Genomic DNA, 18,274 nt, shown 5'->3' with positions numbered 1-18,274 from the left:
GATTCTCATCAGTAAAACTACTTATATCTCTTTTTTTAAATTTTATTTTTATTTTTTTTATACTATGCCAGTAACCTCCTTTTGTAACCGAAAAATTAAGATAGGAGTCTCCATCAAGATGGCGTAGTCGGTGGGGCCCAGCTTCCCTCGACAGATTCCATTTGGAGGCCTTCCCCTTCCCCTTCCCCTTCCCTCCGACCCGTTCACTTGTATATAAAGTCCCTCCCACTCCTTCCCTTCTATTGCCATCATCGGCCACCACAAAGACACGTTCATCCAACTCATCTCCTCTACCAAACACTGCTCCTGCAACCTCTCTGAAGCTCAGCTCAGCTCAGCTCTGCTCTGCTCTGTTCCATTATTGAGAGGTAAGCTTCGTGTCGTACGCCTGACCTGTGAGTTAGGTTTGTCTTGTATATATCCATTCATCTGCATGGACACCACATAGATCACTCACTCCCATGTCGTTTAACACGATAACTTGTCGCATATATTGCAGCTGTCTACCTCTCGTTGATTTCGTAGACTCTGGTTCGCCTTCTTTTTCTCACCATTTTCACCCTGCAGGCTGGGAGCTCGTAGAGGGATGTCAGCAGCAGCGTTTGCGAAGCCGGGAATAACCTCCATTCTCGCGTCCGACGGCGGGAGCCTGAAGTCGGTGTCGTCCCTGAGGAGGACCCTCTCTGCCGACATGTCATCCCAGAAATGGATGGCCCAGAACGGCCTCGCTTCATCATCCGAGGAGCACTGCGCCGATGACATCGGCGCGGATTCTCCCGATTCTCTCGAAGAAGAAGTTTCTGAAGGGGAGTCGGAATCGGAGCCGTCCGAGTTCAATATCTGGAGCTCGATCCGAGAAGAAAATATGAGGAAAAAGACCGAGCTCGAGGAGCCGAGGCAGTCTGACATTTGGAGCTCCATTCTGTCGCAGAAGACCGACCAACCAGCCCCTGCAGCCCCCTACATTCATCACCTCGTAAAGAGATCAATGAGCTGCCTCAGCGAGAAGAGCCTCGAGGTCTGCACTGAAAGCCTCGGGTCCGAGTCGGGCTCCGATGGGTTCTCATCTTACCCTTCGTCGGAGACCAGCGACGGGGAGGAGGACAAGGAGGAATTTATTGAAGAGACAGAGCGAGCGGTGCCTTCGAGCTCGTCCTTGATCAGTAAGAAGAGGCAGCTGCAGCAACTTACTCGATCAAGATCATTCCCTCCTCCCCTCCCTTCTCTTTCCCGCCAAAATGGGGCCTCCCTTCACGTTCGGTCTCATCGGGATAATGGGCGGCTGGTTCTCGAGGCTGTCTCGGTGAAGGAACAGAACAACTTCCGAGCACAACGAGAAGATGGCCGCCTTGTTCTCACGTTTGTCGGAGATCCATCTAATGATAGCGATCACAGTGAAGAGTTTAATAAAGGAGATGAGAATGATACGGAGGAAACTGGTGATTGGTCAGCGGATTTCGGAGCCGAAGATGATGAGCAAGATGAAGAGGTTAAAGAGAAAGATGTGGAAACAGAGGAAACAGGGGAGGCAGGGAACAAAATGGAACTCATCTTGGAGGAATTACCAAAACCGTCCACCGGAGAAGTAAGAGTGAATAAGTTTGCTATCCTCATGAATAAACCCGTCGTGTTAGCCAATACGAATCCCCTGTTGTCCGACAAGTTTGGCGAGGTCGTTTTCTTCGGGGATAGCAAAGAGGAGACGTTTAAACTGCAACAGTCGCTGTCCCAGATGACGAGGTTGGCGCAAGTAAATATCGCCGAAAAGCCGACAGTTACCACAACTTTCTATGGCAACACATACGACTATTTCTGGCGAACGAAATCTGCAGCACTCGACGCCCTGACCTCCGAGCATCCTCTCATCGTGAAAGGCCACGACAACCACAACTACATCATCTCTAAGGACATGGCGATGTCTAACGATAGTCGAGAGCTGTTGGTATTGAGAGGGAACGATGCGGACTACTTGGTGCCACTGATACAGAGCTGCAAGGACACAAGAAGGTCTCTCCTGTTCTTGGGGCCACGCTGCATCGCGACCTCGTAATGGATCCTACCGTTTGTCAAGCGATTAATCATGAAGCCCCTCCCTTTTTACCATTGCATGCATCCCTTTAAAATCAACTTTGGGTAGTCAAATAAGCTCTTTGAGTGAGAGTTCCCTTTTTCACGATCCCTATTGCATGAACATGATGACATTAGTTTAAGTGAGGCATTAATTCCCATCGGCCAAAAAAAAAAAAAATCTTGGGAGCAATATCGTGTTTGACAATTACATTTCCCTTTTCAGCCCCGACAATTAATAATGATGTCGCCCTTTTCTTCCTTTTACCTTGCTTTTGGGAACCCTGGGCCAATGGGGTGTCTACACAATTTAGACACTGTTGCTTTAGTAAAGATCGTGAATATGACCTGTCTTGTATTGTTTGCCACATTGATCGATGTTTTCGGGATATATTTCTTTCTTATCTAATAACAAAACGTTAATTAGTTCGTATCTTTTCCATATCTCACTCCTTTTCTGTAATGCATCTTGAATATAATATTTATCTTTTAGAAGAAATACAAAGATGAAACCATATGAGTTCGTTAATCCAAACTTAATGAGAAACTCAAGAGTTTATCCAAAGAGATAAATCGCGGGAATATGACTGTTTATGTAAAGAAAAAGAAAATCATATACTAGGCCATTGACCTCTTTATAATTGGAAAAAATAAAAAATCATGCAATGCTTTACGTTGCTTCCACTTCTTCCTTCAGGATAGACCTGGAAATGGGCCGGAGGGCTATTGTTCCCAAAGCCCATAGGGCCGTTACAGTTGGGCTCAAGAAAATATAATCGTGGGCCCATCCACGAGACGAGTTTTAAATAGTAATCCAAAAATTAATGAAATTAGATGATGTGATTAATTAAAAAATGTAAAATTTGCAAATATATACATGTACATGTACATATATATATATATATATATATTTATTATTAAGCCATTGAATCTACCCATATAATTAAAAAAAGATATTTGAGCCTTTTTGCTGAAACTTCCATAATATTAATAATATATTTAATTAGTATTCTATGATGTGTATTTCACGAGTTTATTATCATATACATGTTATCATTTTTATGTGTATTATTGATCACATTTTAACAACAACATTTCTTATTAATAAAAATCAATGATTAATTTGAGTTAAATGATTAATTTGAAACTCAAATTAATCTTTTATTCATATTTTTACAAACCAAACTTGCTTTTAAGTCATCTAATTAATGAATTATTATGTTAATAATTTGAACAATATTAATCTAAATTTGTTATATTTACGAATTATGCATTTTCATTTATATAAAAAATTAGCTAAATTTTATATTTAATTGAATTCTATCTAGAAAACGATTTCTACATTTATTAGTTTTTAATTATAAGTTTTTTAGATTATATTTGTTTGGAAATTTAATTTGTCATATTTATGATACTATGCATTGTCGTTTGTATTAAATATATTCTATGACTTATATATACATATATAAACCTATATATTGTATTGAATTATATCTAGAAAGCGATTTTTTAATTTATTATCACGTCTCGATTAATTATTTTTTAGGTTATATTAGTTTGCAGGAGTTTACTCTTATATATATTAAATATTGTATTTTACTATACATAGAGAGTACGGATACACAAATTTGATTATCAAAATTTGATTTTGCAATTATATCAATAATGGAAACAAATAAACTCTTTTTTATATATTTTTTAAAATTTTGAATTAATATAAGAAATTTTTACAAAAATTATTAATAGATGAAGCAAATTAACAATTCTGACTCTATTAATTATGATCCTATTAAATGTTAATGGGCGTCAATTTACTTATATATATATATATATATATATATATATGTATATAGATTTAATCAAAAAATAGCCTTTGTTGTTAGCGAGCAAATTAATTAAACCAGAGGAGAGGAAATGAGCTTCTTAGCATAAAAAGAGCTTCATCATCACTCCCCAACAAAATTAACCGCGCAGAGAAGGGCCAAAGGCTTCTCAGTTCGCGGGGAGAGAGAGAGAGAACAGGAAGAGTTTCGCGCGCCATGGGAGAATCAGCGCAGGACGAGGATTTGCTGCTCAAGAGCTTCTTCGCCGAGGTCAACGAAGTCGAGCGGGACAACGAGGTCACCAGGTCCCTCCCTCCCTTCCTCCATCTCTCTCTCTCTCTCTCTCTCTCTCGATTGATGTGTTATGCACGATTACTTGCTTCCTCGATTGATTTCCGATTCGGTTGTCGATGATGTTTACCTATCCGAAGAATCGCTCCTTGTAGGCATGTGTTTGCTCTAGGTAACTGTACCATTTTGCTGCTGTTCATTTGATTAATTTGCTGATGGTAAGCTCCGATTTCGATCGATTGGGCCACGTTAGGGTTCCTGATATCTGAAATTTCTTAATTAGCAGGTGAGATGCTCTCTTGAATGCAGGAATCCCAATTTTTCAGCTGCTTATCTGTTTAAATAGGGTAATTGGAGTTTGGACAGACTTGGGAGAGGTTAATAGGAAGGATTGATTATGGTCTGGTTCGATTTGAGTTGGGAACGAATTCTTGAGTCCTGTGTCAATCAATGGATCATTCTTGTTTCTTAATTAACTGCCCTACTCATTCAGAATTCTGTTGATCTCAATCAATGCGTATGCGGTGTTCGTTGCATCACTGGACATGGTCTTCAACAGTCTGTTCTTTGAGTGAATGCAATTGTAAGCTCGACTCCAGAAAGTTCTAGAAGTCCATAAAGAACTTGTTACGTGGTTTAGAGTGCGTTTGGTTTTAGAGTTGAAAGTAATTTTGATTTTGATTGTGGAAAAGGACAAATGAGATGGTATTATAAATTTGACTTGGGAAACGTGTGTTTTTGTTGTGTAGTGGGTAGAGTTAAAATCAAAATCATGATTCTAAAATCAAACTCTCAATCCAAACGCAGCCGATTATGGGTAGTGTGTGCAATAAGACCCATGATTATCATTCTCCATTATTAGTCTCGGACCTAATTAGCCAATTATGGTCTATATAGAAGTTGGAAACTCCCCAAACTTAATTGACGCCTTGAATTTCTATTTAGCCATTCTTCTGGTTCTACCTCGTTCCAGCATCACATAACCAGCTTACTGGAAAGCTTTGAGAGTTATGGCTTTCAATAGGAGTATTGATGATAGGAGGGTGTCACTGTTCTTTGTGCTAATCTGGAAGTTTTATGCTGTATAAGAGTTGAGATGGATGTATACATTCGCTGCTATTTTACCTTATTTGATATATTCATTTCTGCATGTTTAATCTATGCTGCTGAATTCTCTCATTCTCAATTTCTTTTTCATGAACATATATCTCCCTGTATGATGCGTGGATAATCGTTGTTTGTCTTCATATAATTAATGCTTAATGTCACTTGTTTGCTGATGGCTTTTCATTTATCTGGCCCTTCATGACTGCCTCGTCTGGAAATGGGAACAAATTCAGAATCCTTTCCTGCTTTAAGCTGAATCCATTTGAGTATCTCAACCTGCCATTTGATGCTTCTCCGGAGGATGTGAAAAAGCAGTACCGTAAGGTAATCCTTCTTATGGATGAGATATGCCTCTTAATATTATAAAGATAGCTTTGTATAGAGCCTCATCATCAACTGACGTTGAACATGGTATGATATCTCAGTTATCTTTGCTGGTTCACCCTGACAAATGCAAGCATCCACAAGCAAAGGAGGCATTTGGAGGTACACAAACTCATGCTTCATATGAACACATTAAGTTTCACTAGGTGCTGTAGTTTGTGTATTTTGAGGGGGTTTTTGTGAGGGCCATTATTTATGAATTTATTACTTATTACCACAATAACTGAAGAAAAGAGTTTTATCAGGGTTGGGAGACTTTGGGTGTGTGGTTCTGTTGCATGATGAAATTGATATCAGTTTCAATCTTGCCCATTAAGAGTTTCAAGTGAGTATTATAGCAGATAAAAGTTGCATCTGCCATGTCATGAATGCCATGGACAGTCTCTGCGTAGATGCTTGACTTTTATGATGTGTTATGCTAAATTTTATTTAATTAAAGCTGCTGATTCTACTCAATGTGTAATATATCCTTGATGAAGCAGTATAGCATACAAAGCAAATAGCCTATAAGTAACCTCTGTTGGCTCTCAAGTAGTTATAGGTTTGCATTTTCCTTATTGATTGCTTACTGCCACGGGTGTTCTTTTCTGAGCAGCATTGGCGAAAGCCCAGCAACTATTACTTGATCAGCAGGAGCGAGATTATATTCTTACCCAAGTTAATGCAGCTAAAGGTTTGGGCCATGGTTACTTCTCTTAACCTTTCCTTTTAATTTTACCAAAGCTTGATTGAAACTCAATCAGAAGCATCATGAGTAGAAAATTTTTCTTTCTGCAACAATAGACTTTCCTGATTTCTGTATGCGTATTTTTCTTGGCTCTTCCCCTCTATATTTGTGAGCAAATATAGTAACCTATTTCTTTTTCCTTTGAATCTATTCTCCATATTTCTCTTCAATTAAAAGAATTATTGCATGCGAAGTTTAAAATATTTGGCATGCGCTTTCATGGTCAGCTGGTTTTTGTTCTGCAGCTAAATGCTTAGTTTCTATTATATTGTTTCTTTTTGACATAATTATGTGTATTTTGTGGTAGTGAATGAGTTTATTGACAGTTCATATTGATTGCAGAGGAACTTAGAGCAAAAAGAAAGAAACAGCTGAAGAAGGATACAGCTTCGAAAATCAAGTCATTGGTGGATGAGGTACGATATCTCAGTTGAATCTTAATTCTCGATTTTTAGGAGCAGAGCATTCTACGACTGTTCAATCTCTTAAGAATTTTCCTAATCAATCTGAATTTACTATAGTATTTGTGGTGGATCCTCTGTAATATCCTAGACTCCATTACTGTAAAAATGATTTTTATCTGATATGCATATGGTGACAAGAGGCATATGTATATCTGTTTTATTTGACTTGTGGAACTGATCAAGCTGGTGGCTTTTCCTTTTCTCTCTATTGTTTCTCCTAGCATAGCATAAAACTGAAGCTAATGTGCAATATGCATCTATATCTGGTGCAGGGAAAATATGAGCAAAACTATGAACGATCAGAGGAGTTTCGAAGGGAACTCATATTAAAAGTTCGAGAAATATTAACAGAGCAAGAATGGAGGCGCAGGAAAATGCAAATGAGGGTATCCATTTTATAAATATTTTCCTTGCCTTGAGGTCTTTTGCTTTTTAAATATATCTTACCTTTGTCTGCTGTACAGATATCTGAAGAGGAGGGTAGACTGAAGAAGGATGAAGAGGAATCAAAGGAAATGTGGAAAAGAAAGCGTGAGCACGAGGAACAATGGGAAGGAACAAGAGAACAGCGGGTTTGTTTGCTTTAAACCTTTACACATCGATGTTCTCTATTATGCCCTGCATGCATGCGTATTTCTGTTGGAGATTGCATGTTGTGTTCTCTCTCTCTCTCTCTCTCTCTTTTCCCGGCTTGCTATTCCACCAACTGATTTAGTCAATCATATGGAACACGTGCTATTGCCAATAAGGACTTCCTCAGAAGTTTGCAAAACAATTTTTAAATTAAAATCGACTTTTGATACTTTTATGCACCCAAAGCGAGGTTTAGTGTAAATTCATATGGAAATTAATTGAGCATGAACTAAAAAGCTGTGCAATTTATAAACAACCCCCCTTCCCCCCTCCCTCCCTTTGAAGAGTTGTATCTGTATCAGTAACTCTTAGATGAATTTGATGTTACTCTTAGATGCTTGTGTTGCATCACTGTTTGATAGCAAGGGTATGCAACACGTCGTCTCCTGAAGCTTTTTCTTTCAAATTGTTTTCCCTTAAAAGACATGTTCTTGGTATAGATCGCCTTCTGCTGCTGCTAGAGTTTTATTTCTTCATTGTCTTACCGACCTTGTGTGCAATATTCAGGTTTCGAGCTGGAGAGATTTCATGAAATCCGGAAAGAAGGTGAGTTTTACCTCTATACGCATCAGTTCACTTATATCTTTTTCTCGTCCACATGCACGACTGTGGATGTTAACATAGGATCTATGTAAAAAGGAGGTGCATGATGATGTCAATTGTCATATCTCAATTTAAAATTTAAAATAGTTTTTGCCCTGCGAAGGTGTACGAGTGATTTTGGTGATATTAATTTGGATGTAATGTATATGAGCAGGTCAAGAAAGGAGAAACGCGCCCTCCGAAGCTCAAGACGGAAGACCCCAATAAATCTTATGTCCAAAGACCCGTGAAAAGAGGCTGACTCGATGAGAGACTGAGTTTATCAATTGGTGTGGGCCTGTAGAAGTCCATAATGATGTATGAATCGACGTGATATTTATGTAGAAATTCCTATACTACTGAATGGCAAAGGAGATTATCTGATTTGATGCCTTACCTCTGTAATGTAAACCACACTGTAGTTCTTAAGGAAAACGAATTAGGTTCTTACTGTTAACGTAAATGTTGTATAGCAGTGAGCTGCAAACTCCGAGCGAGATCAGCTCGATAGTAAGCTTTTCTTGTCCACGGCCGAATCTTTCATTGTCCATGGGCCTTGAAGTGGACTAAGGGGATAATCCAGGCCTTTGTCCATTAGCTAGCTCCCAGCTCATAGATGCGATGACTCATTCGGCCCAGCCAGGATGAGCCCAGACCAAATGTCTGAGCAAGTCAAGGCCCAACTATTGCCTGAGTCTCTGGTTTGGCCCAATAATTGATGGGTTCTACACAATCCATTGGGTGATACGGCCCACTAGAGAATGATATATTTATTATTTGAATAAAAAAAAATAGCCCACAAAAACACAATAAATAGCTCATGTCTTCACAAAGTTCCTTTTTTCTTTTTGAGTGGAAAGAAATATTCACAATTTTACATTGCACCAGAGAAATCAGTGATTTTTTTTTTCCAAAAGGGAAACTACCTTACCTTTTCTTCACACTTATATTTTTACAAAACAAAAGGCCTATATGATACATTGGTGAAACCCCGAAGCGATTAGACCATACATAATTTCGCTGATCCCGCATTTTTAGCTCTTCCAATGGCCAAAATTAATTAAGCCCTAAACGAGGAAATAAATTACCCATTACATGAATCTAGAGATGTAGACTAAACAAATCCATCGCAGCAAACCTCCGAATGGCAAAAATTTACAAGGCTGGATCTCAATGACAGGACCTCGGATATGTCAAAGGGTGATGGTCCGTCCATCCAGCAGCCATCACCTCCTGACTCTCAACACTCATCTTCTGCCTGATAGGAATTGAATCTGCAGTTCATGGAAAGACCTCCCCCACAGTATAATCATTTGTGTTCGGATTTCTCGAGGTGCTGATCTTGCTCGTCAGAGAGTACCAGAAATCCAGCTGGAAGGATGAGACTCAGATGAATATTTATGTACGTATGGACATTTAAAGGAGATCTACTACTACATCCAATCAAGAGAACCTCGATCATTCGTTATCTGTGGGCGCCCTCTAGTCGGTGTGGGAGGTCGATTAGCATTAAGCTCCTGAACTCATTCCAAAACCAATTCAAGATCAGGTAAAAAATCCAAAAAAGAGATGCAACAAAGTAATGTGTACCAGAGAATGATGGAACTCTCTTGCATCAAATAAAGCAGTACGAACCTGCATCCACGTATCTTCTATGTGCTCAGATGGTGCCTCCCCAGACGGAATAGCTGGGGGTAAAGGATGAATGAGTTTCGGAACCACAACCAGATCTCTTCCCAAAACTAAGATTGCCCCTGCATTACTTGCAGTTCCTGCAGAGATGGCAAGAAAGGAATTAGAGAGGATTACCCATGCCCATCGTAAACTTGTGTCTGAAGGGGGCAAGTCATACATCCCCAAGCTTCAGCCGGAAGCATGAAAGATTAGCTAAAAACCCAGAAAAATGACCAAGTTTATGTAGGAACATTCTTCAGAATATTTACAGGCTGCCTGCGCAGTGCAGCCCATCCATAATTCTAACCCATGGCAGTAAGTACAAACTACAGCATCAGTGAGAACTAACCACAGTAATTGGTAGCGGAAAACAGGGTAATTAAATGTCCTTGGGCAAACCTCTCGAACCCATCCATTACACATTCATGAGCACGTACAATTAGCTGGAGATCATTGTTTCTACAGAATTCCATCACACGGTCGGGCTGCAACAAAAGATTCTTCCCATTAAGGAACGCATGATATAATTTGTAGTGGCAGAGCCACAATAATAAGCCAAAGAGTTCAGTAGAAGGTAAACCAATTACGAACCCCAAAAGTAACCAACCCGGGACCTCTAGCATTTGGCCTGAGTCCTTCCACACTATCGTTCTCTGTTGGATCAGACCTAGCAAGAATCACATGCAACTGTCAGTATGTAATTCTTTGCTCTATCTGGTTCTGGACATTGGGAAAATCTTATGGTTTCACTTCTTTTTCCTTCCTAAGAAATCTGATTCATAAGACGTGTATAATCAGTCCTGTAAATTACTGCCCTTTAGATTAATCATACGCACTAAAGTAGTGTTTGATAAATTAAGTGCTTAAAATATAAGCATGTAATTAATTCAAATATAAAATATGTATAGGAAGAGGGGAAGAAGGATAAGGATGAGAAGATGTACGAGGAGGGGTTAAGGGCACCAATAAGTGACTAATGATTTATTAAGTCAAATTTTATGACTTACTCATTAGATGGTTTTCGACTCAATCATTAAGTAGTTCGGACTCTCATTCTCTCATTATTCCCTCGTCCTTCCATTCATATTCATACATAACTAACTTGTAACTGACTTTTAAGCAGTTATTCTGATTAAGATTAAACAGACAACACCAAGTGAATTGGGACAAATTATTTTAGAAAACCAGACAGGGCCACATGGAGGAAAACACTAACCATAGCAAATCCATAAGAACAATTGAGCCTGCTTCCATGGTAATTGGACGCTGAAGACTCTGAATCTGTTCAACATGGTTTATCGAACGGCCAATACCACCATGCATACAGATGATTTTCTTTTCGATCAGAGCTGCTAGAGGAAGCCAATTAAACAAACGATTTATTCGGTGCCATGTCCAAATTCCATCTCTTTCACCCTGTTCAGCAAAATCACCAAGTTGACCACTGCAATGAGTCAATATAAGCTTTGAACAAATTGAATGGATAAAATAAGATGCTTACCATGCGCTCAATGCATTCGATTCGGAAGCCAAACAGGGCATTTATATCTGCAGCTTCGTGGTTGCCGCGGATTAGATGCACATTTCGAGGATACTCAACCTGTGATAATTACATGACCTACATGATTCTCTAAAATCAAACTTGGAAAAAGAAAAACACAGAGAGAATTGACAAAATTATTTCTACAGCTAGAGGAGGCCTGGAAAATACCTTCAGTGCAAGCAGAAGAGTGATAGTCTCTAGACTGTGTTGACCTCGATCAACATAATCTCCTAAGAAGAGATAATCAATGTATCTGGCAGTCATTCCAGTAAATTAGCATTATAGAGTGATCAACCGTCATCTAATAAATGAGGAAAACTGAAAAGCACTAGCATTATATTTCAACGGATTTCTTTTAAAAGAGAAAAGTTATGCTGAATGTTACTCCAGAGTCTTATGTGATATTCTAGCTTGCATACATAAGCACGACACACCAAGGAAATGGGAAGCATGTGAAACAATATCACCACTAAGGAAGACGCTTACGCAATGTCCCCAGCTGTGGAAGGAGCACCATATTCATCAAACAGGCGCATAAGATCTCCAAATTGGCCATGCAGATCACCGAATATCTTCATAGGAGCCTTCAGTTGCAGAACAGTTGGTTCATTTGAAAATATTCTCTCAGCACTATCACAAAGGTCTGCTATGTCATTGCAGTCTAAGAAGAATTGCCGACGGACAGGAGGTTTCCATCCACGTGGCTTCAAAAGATGTGCGATGATCTGAACATTAGAAATACAGGAGAATCAACCAATATGAGAAATAAAAGATGAGGACTTTAACCTGTTAGCCATGATGGCATATCCAATGTCCCTCTAAGGAATACAAGGGTCAAAGATCCACACTTATGCAGAAGTCTATCTCCTGGTTTATTAGCAACGCGCTTCTTCCTTATTGAGCAATTATATCATGCCATTTACTAACACCAACGACACCAAGATCCTTTATTTTCATGAGCAATAACATGACAGTATAATCTAGATGGTTTATAATGAGAATGTCTATACCGTTTTGGGCACACTGTTAATGGACATCTGCCGATCAAGCAACTTCCTAGCAGCAAAGGCATTTTCCGGGGTACCATAGCTCACTCGCCTGCCTTCATTTTCAAAATGATCTATGGAAAGTTGTCGCACCATACCACCCAAAGCTCCGCTGGACTCTGCAGCTATAACCACCTGTGAAGCATGATAAGAGAACCACGTAAGGTGATACTTCCAGTCTTCATGCTACAATAAGCTTGCATGAAATTCAGTATAGAGAATAATGTAAGTACTAACAGCTCTGTGATGCAGTCGGACTCCAGCACTCAGTTCACTTGAAGCAGAATCTGGCCCAGTCATAGTCCCACTAGGAGTAGCCTCGGCCCCACGATCCCTATCTGGTGAGTCAACTCCTCCATTAACTTGCCGTGCTTTAGCAGCATTCATAGTAGCGGTAATAGCCTCAGCTTCTTCTGCTGATGCTTTAACTAAAACATCAACATCCTTGCTCATTCTTCTGACAGAACACAACACACCCAAATCCCTCATAATCAATTCAGATGCAAGGGTAACATTTACCTATTGCAAGTAAAGATCATATCAATTTATATATATATGTATATATCTGACTCACCGGGATCCATGAGGAATGCCATTTTCAGAGCTCACCTCCGTATGCATGTCGCCATTTACAGAGGGAGCAACTGGGTTTCCGAGCAAAACTGCACCATCCCCAAGCCTCCTCCTTGTTTCATCAACATTTGCATAACTGTCCGAAGAGGCTGCTGTTGTTTCTGGACCAGTTGGATCTTCAGCAACAAGTAAATCATCGAGCAGTGCTCCTGTTACAGGAAAGAAAAAAAGAATGCATTATTACATTAATACTATCATATGCTTCATGTTTCACAACAAAGAGCATGAGAACAAAATTCTGAGTTACTAGTCATTCACAAGAATCACAACAAAGTTGTCTAAGATCGGAAAATGTTTTGCTAAATTTGACTCTAAAAACCATGCAAATTACTAATAATATCCCATTGGAATTTCTACATGGCATCTGAAGTTGGTTTCAAAAATAGCATATCACTTATCTTTGTATATCAGCAGTCTCTGGAACAACTTATTTAACAAAAAAGAGGATCTCGCAGTATTGACTATCTCCTTGTTCCCCATTTTAGAGAACCCATATAAATCTCACATTCTTAAGACAATTTAAGACCCAGGGCTGAAATGGTCATGGAAACACCCTATAAGTTCAGAAGATCTCATTCATCCTCATTTCTAGCTCAATCCTCATATGCAAAGACCATGGCTTATTATTCTTATTATGATATATAAATGACAATCACTTGACTCATGATACGGGCATGTACAAGCATAATTTATGCATGGCATAGGCAACTCCTTTAACCAAAGAAGATAAGAAAAAGAGTTGAACAAGCAGGATGTCTTACCACCACGTAGTCCACCATATATAAATATTAAATCACCAATGGCGGCAGCAGCATGCCTGAAACGCCTTGTCAACTCAACTGTAGCATCAGCAACAGCTGCACCAGCACTAGACCTTGCAGTTTTGGGACTGGTGATGACAGACTTTGTATCACACCATACACCAGCAGCAGTATCCAACACTGCAAACAGTAGATTTGTGAAAAACTCCCACTAAAAGTCTCTTTATGAATCATTAGGGAGTTGATCTTGTCAGAAAATTAGCTGCATATAATAATATGGTCCTATATTTCTCTCAACAATTTCCGATTAATAGTACTTATCAAGCTTTCAGTTGATTACGTAAGCACAATACAGTAATGTCAGCAATTACACTAAGGAATAAAGAATGATAGAACAGGAATTACTGAATTTCTTTGATGAGGACAAAGCAATTTATGTACATACTCGATACTCCTGTTAGAACAGGACATAATAGGAAACCGCCATCATCGTCATATTTCTAGTATTTATATCTGAATGACAAGATGACCATCATACATTCGACAAGAAATCCAAATTGTGAAGACATTATCGATTATTACCTGCAACACTTGATGAGTCTTCTACCATGCGTCCACCACCAAGCGCCCCTCCAGATACATGAAGTCGTGCATTGACAAATACCTAGTAATTCGACACAAAATTACTGATTTTACCATTAAAAGAAAAAATAAAGGACCAGGGAAGCAGAAAAGGTAAAGCAAACCTACTGCTGCATGTTGATATCTTGGAGATGGTGAGATGCCTGGAGCTATTGCCCATTCCCACCGTCCATCTCTATGTCTTGCAAGCCCATATGCACTGGAAAGTGGCTATTGAAGTCACAGAAAAGCGGAGGAAGGAATAATTAGTCAAATATGACAAATTAACAGAGAATAAGAGCAGAGGTAAGCAGCTTAACAAGTGTCATTAAGGAACTACAGGCATGATTAGTTTGTACTTCAAGGGACATTTTCTGTTAATCATATGGCATGTGCCACCATATACATCCATTCCTATTCATCAGTCAAGAATCAAAGGTGCTTAACTATTCTATCATGCCAGGGGGAACATTATACTTCTGACTGCCAGGTTTTGTTGAATGATTGTAAGCATGAACTGCATAGGAAGTTCAATCTTAAAAGCAGAAGATATACCCTTCATGAAATCTTTCCAATATTCATCGAGAACATCCTAATCACATTAGTTAAATTACTTTCAGACTAATCCCTAGATCAAACCATCAATGAAATCTCAACATTGTAAAAAGAGTCTACTCACCACACCACTAGCATCCCGGCCTCCACAAAGTAGGAGAAGACCATCAGAGCGTGCACTTGCAGTTGCATACCTTGTCAAAATGCAAACCGAAGTAAGTACAACATGAACGCCATCTCCTTGGAAATGTACACCTACTATGTGCATGTGAGGGGAGGGAGGGAGAGGTTACATGCATGGCGGTGGCCCTTCCCCTTCTGGCTCCAACTTATGCCATTCATAGGGCTTGGCAGCTGTGTCCAGTGCCCACACATCATCCAGTGGCCGTTTCCCTGAAACATTATCCCACCAATGTCATGGATGTGATAGAAACACAGATATAGTTGCACTTGGAGCAATAGGAAAATATGAAATACCGTGCCTCGGATTCTTACCGTCATTTCCACCAATTGCCATCAGATACCTTTGACCAACCAGAGCCATAGCATGCCCATATCTTGGACCTGGACCAGGGCCATGAACAGCAACTCTACAATTCGAAACAGCATACGTTTTAGCCCATGAAATAATCAAAAAAGAAATGATATGATGACACACATTAGTGATCTGAAGTACAACTTATGCCATCGTGGTCGTTGGTGGCTAAGGTCAAGAACGTGAAGATCTTCAGCTGCCAAGCCAACAGGACAAATTCCACCCTAAAATAAATAAGAAAATTAGAACTCAAGAATTTGAGCTAAACAGGTCAAACAAATTATGTTTTCAAAGCCTAATAAACGAGAGCAGCTGAATGAAATCCAGAGTAAAATGGATATATATATATATTTATAAGTAAGTAAAATGGATAGTTGGTGCACCTGAATAACGACCATTGTTCCCACAGCTGTGGCCACATGTGCTGCTCTTGGAGTTGGTGGTTCACCAAGAGGTACGACCCTGCAAAATTTGTTTTCTATTAGCCAAAATAAATAAATAAATAACAGGATATTACACTTGAATAATTAATAGACCCTGGACCATAGACTTACTTCGTCCATTTATTTGTCAAGACATCATAAGAGTGCACATCAGCTGTGGGATGTGCAAGTCCTGCAAGTCAGAGAATATCAAAATGATTAGGCCATCATGTCAAAGCACAAAAGTTTTGCAGTGAAAGAGTGAGAGAAAAATTATCTTCCCAAAACAACAGAAAGCCATCTAGCATTCTTAACGCAGGGACATCATAGCCCATGATGCAAGTCGAATCAGCAGATCAAATTACTGGTTTAGGATGCCCAGAATTTAACATTATGCAGCTGAACTGACATCAAATGCATATGAGAGAACTAAAAATTGCAAATGTCATGGCCTAGGCTTTCAGATGTCCAGTCCATCTTGCATTTTCATAATGAAATATGCCATTTTGTACTTAATCAAGGCTAAGGAAGACTTTAGCAATCCCAAGAAGTATGGTCAGCATCAAATCTAAATTTTCTAGCACCATAAGAAAGACTATCGCCAGAACCATACTTGCTCTGTCATATCAACAATAAAATTGAGATCATAAGTTCATGTGCCATGTGTATTCAAACAGCTCCAGCATAGTGAAATGTGAGTGAACCAATAGTCTTAGCAGGCAGACAAAATAGTGGATTTTATGCACGCAGCAGTATTATCGTGAAGGTAAGCTCAACGAGCAATTTAATACACATGGATTGGCTAAGACACAAAAAATATGGATAACTTCGTGTACTTCCACAAATTATCATCAAGTCACCCTAAGTATAATGTGTAATGAAGTACACGCTCGACGCTTAATACGCATCATCCCAGACAGGACAGCAAAATTATTAATTGGACCTCAGTTGAAATTCATAAAGGAGGACATGGTCGACCATGTCATAAGAAACCGAGAGAAACAGCGTTACATTCGAAATCAAGAGATCCAGCACATCAGATATAGGGGAAGATAGCATACGAATTCCGGCACTTCCAGCTGAAGAAGGAGGCCCAGCAGCAAATGGATTGCCCTCGAGGGCAGTGGCACCACCGAACAATATCAACCTCGGCCCAATGTATCCAGGGCTGCCCTCCTCTCCCACAGCACCCACGGCCGTCAATGTGTGCCCGCACCTCGGTCCAGGGCAGTCCTCCTTCCTCTCTATCGTTGCGTTCACCAGAGAGTAAGTCGGCGCATGTCTAGGACCGACCACTGGGCTCTGCTGAGCAGCCTGAGGCGGTGGCGATGGCGATTTCTCCCCGAGCTGCTCTCCCTCCATAACCGTCTCCAGAGCCGGAGCAGCGGCGTCAGCCCCATTCTGCTCCGCATGATCGTGATCGGCCTCCGAAACCATCGGCGAGTCCATGTCCATCGCACCGTTGCCTCTGTTGAGCCCAAATTTCAAGATCCGAGCCGGAATTCCTCCTAATCCGCATTTCGGATCAACATTTCAGCTCCCATCACAAAAAAAAAAAATCCAACCCCTCTCACCTCCAATTCCAGCTCCCAAACAATCGCAAAACCCTTACCCGTCAACGAGAATCAAACTCCGGGAGCTCGAAACCAAAATCACCCGCGAAAGATTCAAAATTGAGCCTTGGAAGATTCAACCAGGCCAGCAGCATCTGCCAACTTTCTCCACCAATGGACGAACTTCGAAGGCCGTCGAGCAGCTGAGAATCGGGACAAAGACGAATCAATCACGGAGGAAATTCCAAAGCGAAAAATCAAACCTTCCCTTTCTGTTTCTCTCTCTACATGTCGCACTTTCTCTCTCCACAAAAAATCGTTGGATCCTCTCCGCAAAGGAGAACTAATTATGTGATTATGCCTTACTAATGCCTCTAAATCACTCTCTCTCTCTCTCTCTCTATTTTATTATTATTTCTGATTTTTTTTAATTTCACTTTCTCTCTCCTCTGCACAGCTGAATGTTTTCGCGGTGTCCGTGTCCCTCTCTCAGTCTCTCTCCTCTCACCTGGGGAAGGCAATGACGGGATCGGCCGGTGGACGGTTGTACGGAAGAGCGGGGGAGGGCGCCGACCGACGGCGGAGAGAGGAAGTTCGTTACCGGATTAACCGGGATGTGTGTTAATACCAATTTAACGGAGTTCACCAGCTCCGATTTCAATGGAGCCTTGCTCCTTGTCGCCCCTCGAAGCGGGAAATTTCAGAAATCCGACGCGCCAATAGCAAACGTCAGCTTCACGCGCTCCGGTGGCTCTTTTTTTGGTGCAAAAATAAATAAATTGTTAATTAATAATGACATCTAAATCGTATCATCATTCAATAAAAAACAGAATGTCAGCAGCAACCCGAAGCA

The 18,274-nt window shown here is 40.2% G+C and overlaps 3 protein-coding genes across 10 annotated transcripts; 2 read left to right on the top strand and 1 right to left on the bottom strand.

The window, feature by feature from the left end:
* Positions 1 to 226: 226 nt before the first annotated feature.
* Positions 227 to 2,500, top strand: LOC116209853 (protein FAF-like, chloroplastic). The gene is made up of 2 exons (XM_031543584.1): positions 227 to 368; positions 568 to 2,500. The coding sequence occupies exon 2, from the start codon at positions 587 to 589 to the stop codon at positions 2,048 to 2,050; it is 1,464 nt and encodes a 487-aa protein (XP_031399444.1). The 5' UTR covers positions 227 to 368; positions 568 to 586; the 3' UTR covers positions 2,051 to 2,500.
* Positions 2,501 to 4,000: 1,500 nt separating this feature from the next.
* LOC116210544 (dnaJ homolog subfamily C member 8) lies at positions 4,001 to 8,535 on the top strand. 2 transcript variants are annotated; one of them, XM_031544436.1, is made up of 9 exons: positions 4,001 to 4,195; positions 5,522 to 5,612; positions 5,714 to 5,774; positions 6,268 to 6,357; positions 6,742 to 6,815; positions 7,136 to 7,249; positions 7,328 to 7,435; positions 8,004 to 8,042; positions 8,254 to 8,535. In XM_031544436.1, exons 1-9 carry the CDS (start codon positions 4,107 to 4,109, stop codon positions 8,338 to 8,340), a joined length of 753 nt encoding a protein of 250 aa, XP_031400296.1. In that variant the 5' UTR covers positions 4,001 to 4,106; the 3' UTR covers positions 8,341 to 8,535. The 2 variants fall into 2 exon arrangements, with proteins under 2 accessions (XP_031400296.1, XP_031400297.1); XM_031544437.1 differs by having other exon boundaries at positions 4,006 to 4,195; positions 6,268 to 6,345.
* Positions 8,536 to 8,895: 360 nt separating this feature from the next.
* On the bottom strand, positions 8,896 to 17,845 carry LOC116210543 (serine/threonine-protein phosphatase BSL3-like). 7 transcript variants are annotated; one of them, XM_031544431.1, is made up of 23 exons: positions 17,481 to 17,845; positions 16,930 to 17,376; positions 16,001 to 16,061; positions 15,830 to 15,908; positions 15,570 to 15,670; positions 15,407 to 15,501; positions 15,205 to 15,304; positions 15,036 to 15,105; positions 14,486 to 14,587; positions 14,318 to 14,399; positions 13,736 to 13,915; positions 12,916 to 13,123; positions 12,579 to 12,795; positions 12,306 to 12,476; positions 11,782 to 12,020; positions 11,464 to 11,548; positions 11,254 to 11,352; positions 10,969 to 11,168; positions 10,344 to 10,419; positions 10,102 to 10,237; positions 9,714 to 9,850; positions 9,532 to 9,595; positions 8,896 to 9,449 (listed from the first exon to the last, which is right to left on the bottom strand). In XM_031544431.1, the coding sequence occupies exons 2-23, from the start codon at positions 17,321 to 17,323 to the stop codon at positions 9,388 to 9,390; spliced, it is 2,958 nt and encodes a 985-aa protein (XP_031400291.1). In that variant the 5' UTR covers positions 17,324 to 17,376; positions 17,481 to 17,845; the 3' UTR covers positions 8,896 to 9,387. The 7 variants fall into 7 exon arrangements, with proteins under 7 accessions (XP_031400291.1, XP_031400288.1, XP_031400292.1 ...); XM_031544428.1 differs by having other exon boundaries at positions 12,579 to 12,798; positions 17,481 to 17,841; XM_031544432.1 differs by having other exon boundaries at positions 12,579 to 12,798; positions 15,588 to 15,670; positions 17,481 to 17,840.
* Between the last annotated feature and the right edge of the window lie 429 nt (positions 17,846 to 18,274).

This window comes from Punica granatum, chromosome 6, assembly GCF_007655135.1.
Source record: "Punica granatum isolate Tunisia-2019 chromosome 6, ASM765513v2, whole genome shotgun sequence".
NCBI lineage: Eukaryota > Viridiplantae > Streptophyta > Magnoliopsida > Myrtales > Lythraceae > Punica > Punica granatum.
This window is presented reverse-complemented; position numbering and strand designations above follow the sequence as displayed.

Excerpts from the sequence above, each read along its gene's own strand:
- LOC116210544 (XM_031544436.1), top strand. The coding sequence starts at position 4,107 with ATGGGAGAATCAGCGCAGGACGAGGATTTGCTGCTCAAGAGCTTCTTC. Across the intron at positions 5,613-5,713 it reads TGAAAAAGCAGTACCGTAAG|TTATCTTTGCTGGTTCACCC; the intron begins GTAATCCTTCTT and ends ATGATATCTCAG. Across the intron at positions 8,043-8,253 it reads TCATGAAATCCGGAAAGAAG|GTCAAGAAAGGAGAAACGCG; the intron begins GTGAGTTTTACC and ends GTATATGAGCAG.
- LOC116209853 (XM_031543584.1), top strand. The coding sequence starts at position 587 with ATGTCAGCAGCAGCGTTTGCGAAGCCGGGAATAACCTCCATTCTCGCG.
- LOC116210543 (XM_031544430.1), bottom strand. The coding sequence starts at position 17,323 with ATGGACATGGACTCGCCGATGGTTTCGGAGGCCGATCACGATCATGCG. Across the intron at positions 16,062-16,929 it reads AGCTGGAAGTGCCGGAATTC|GACTTGCACATCCCACAGCT; the intron begins GTATGCTATCTT and ends TCTGACTTGCAG. Across the intron at positions 15,305-15,406 it reads GGCAATTGGTGGAAATGACG|GGAAACGGCCACTGGATGAT; the intron begins GTAAGAATCCGA and ends ATAATGTTTCAG.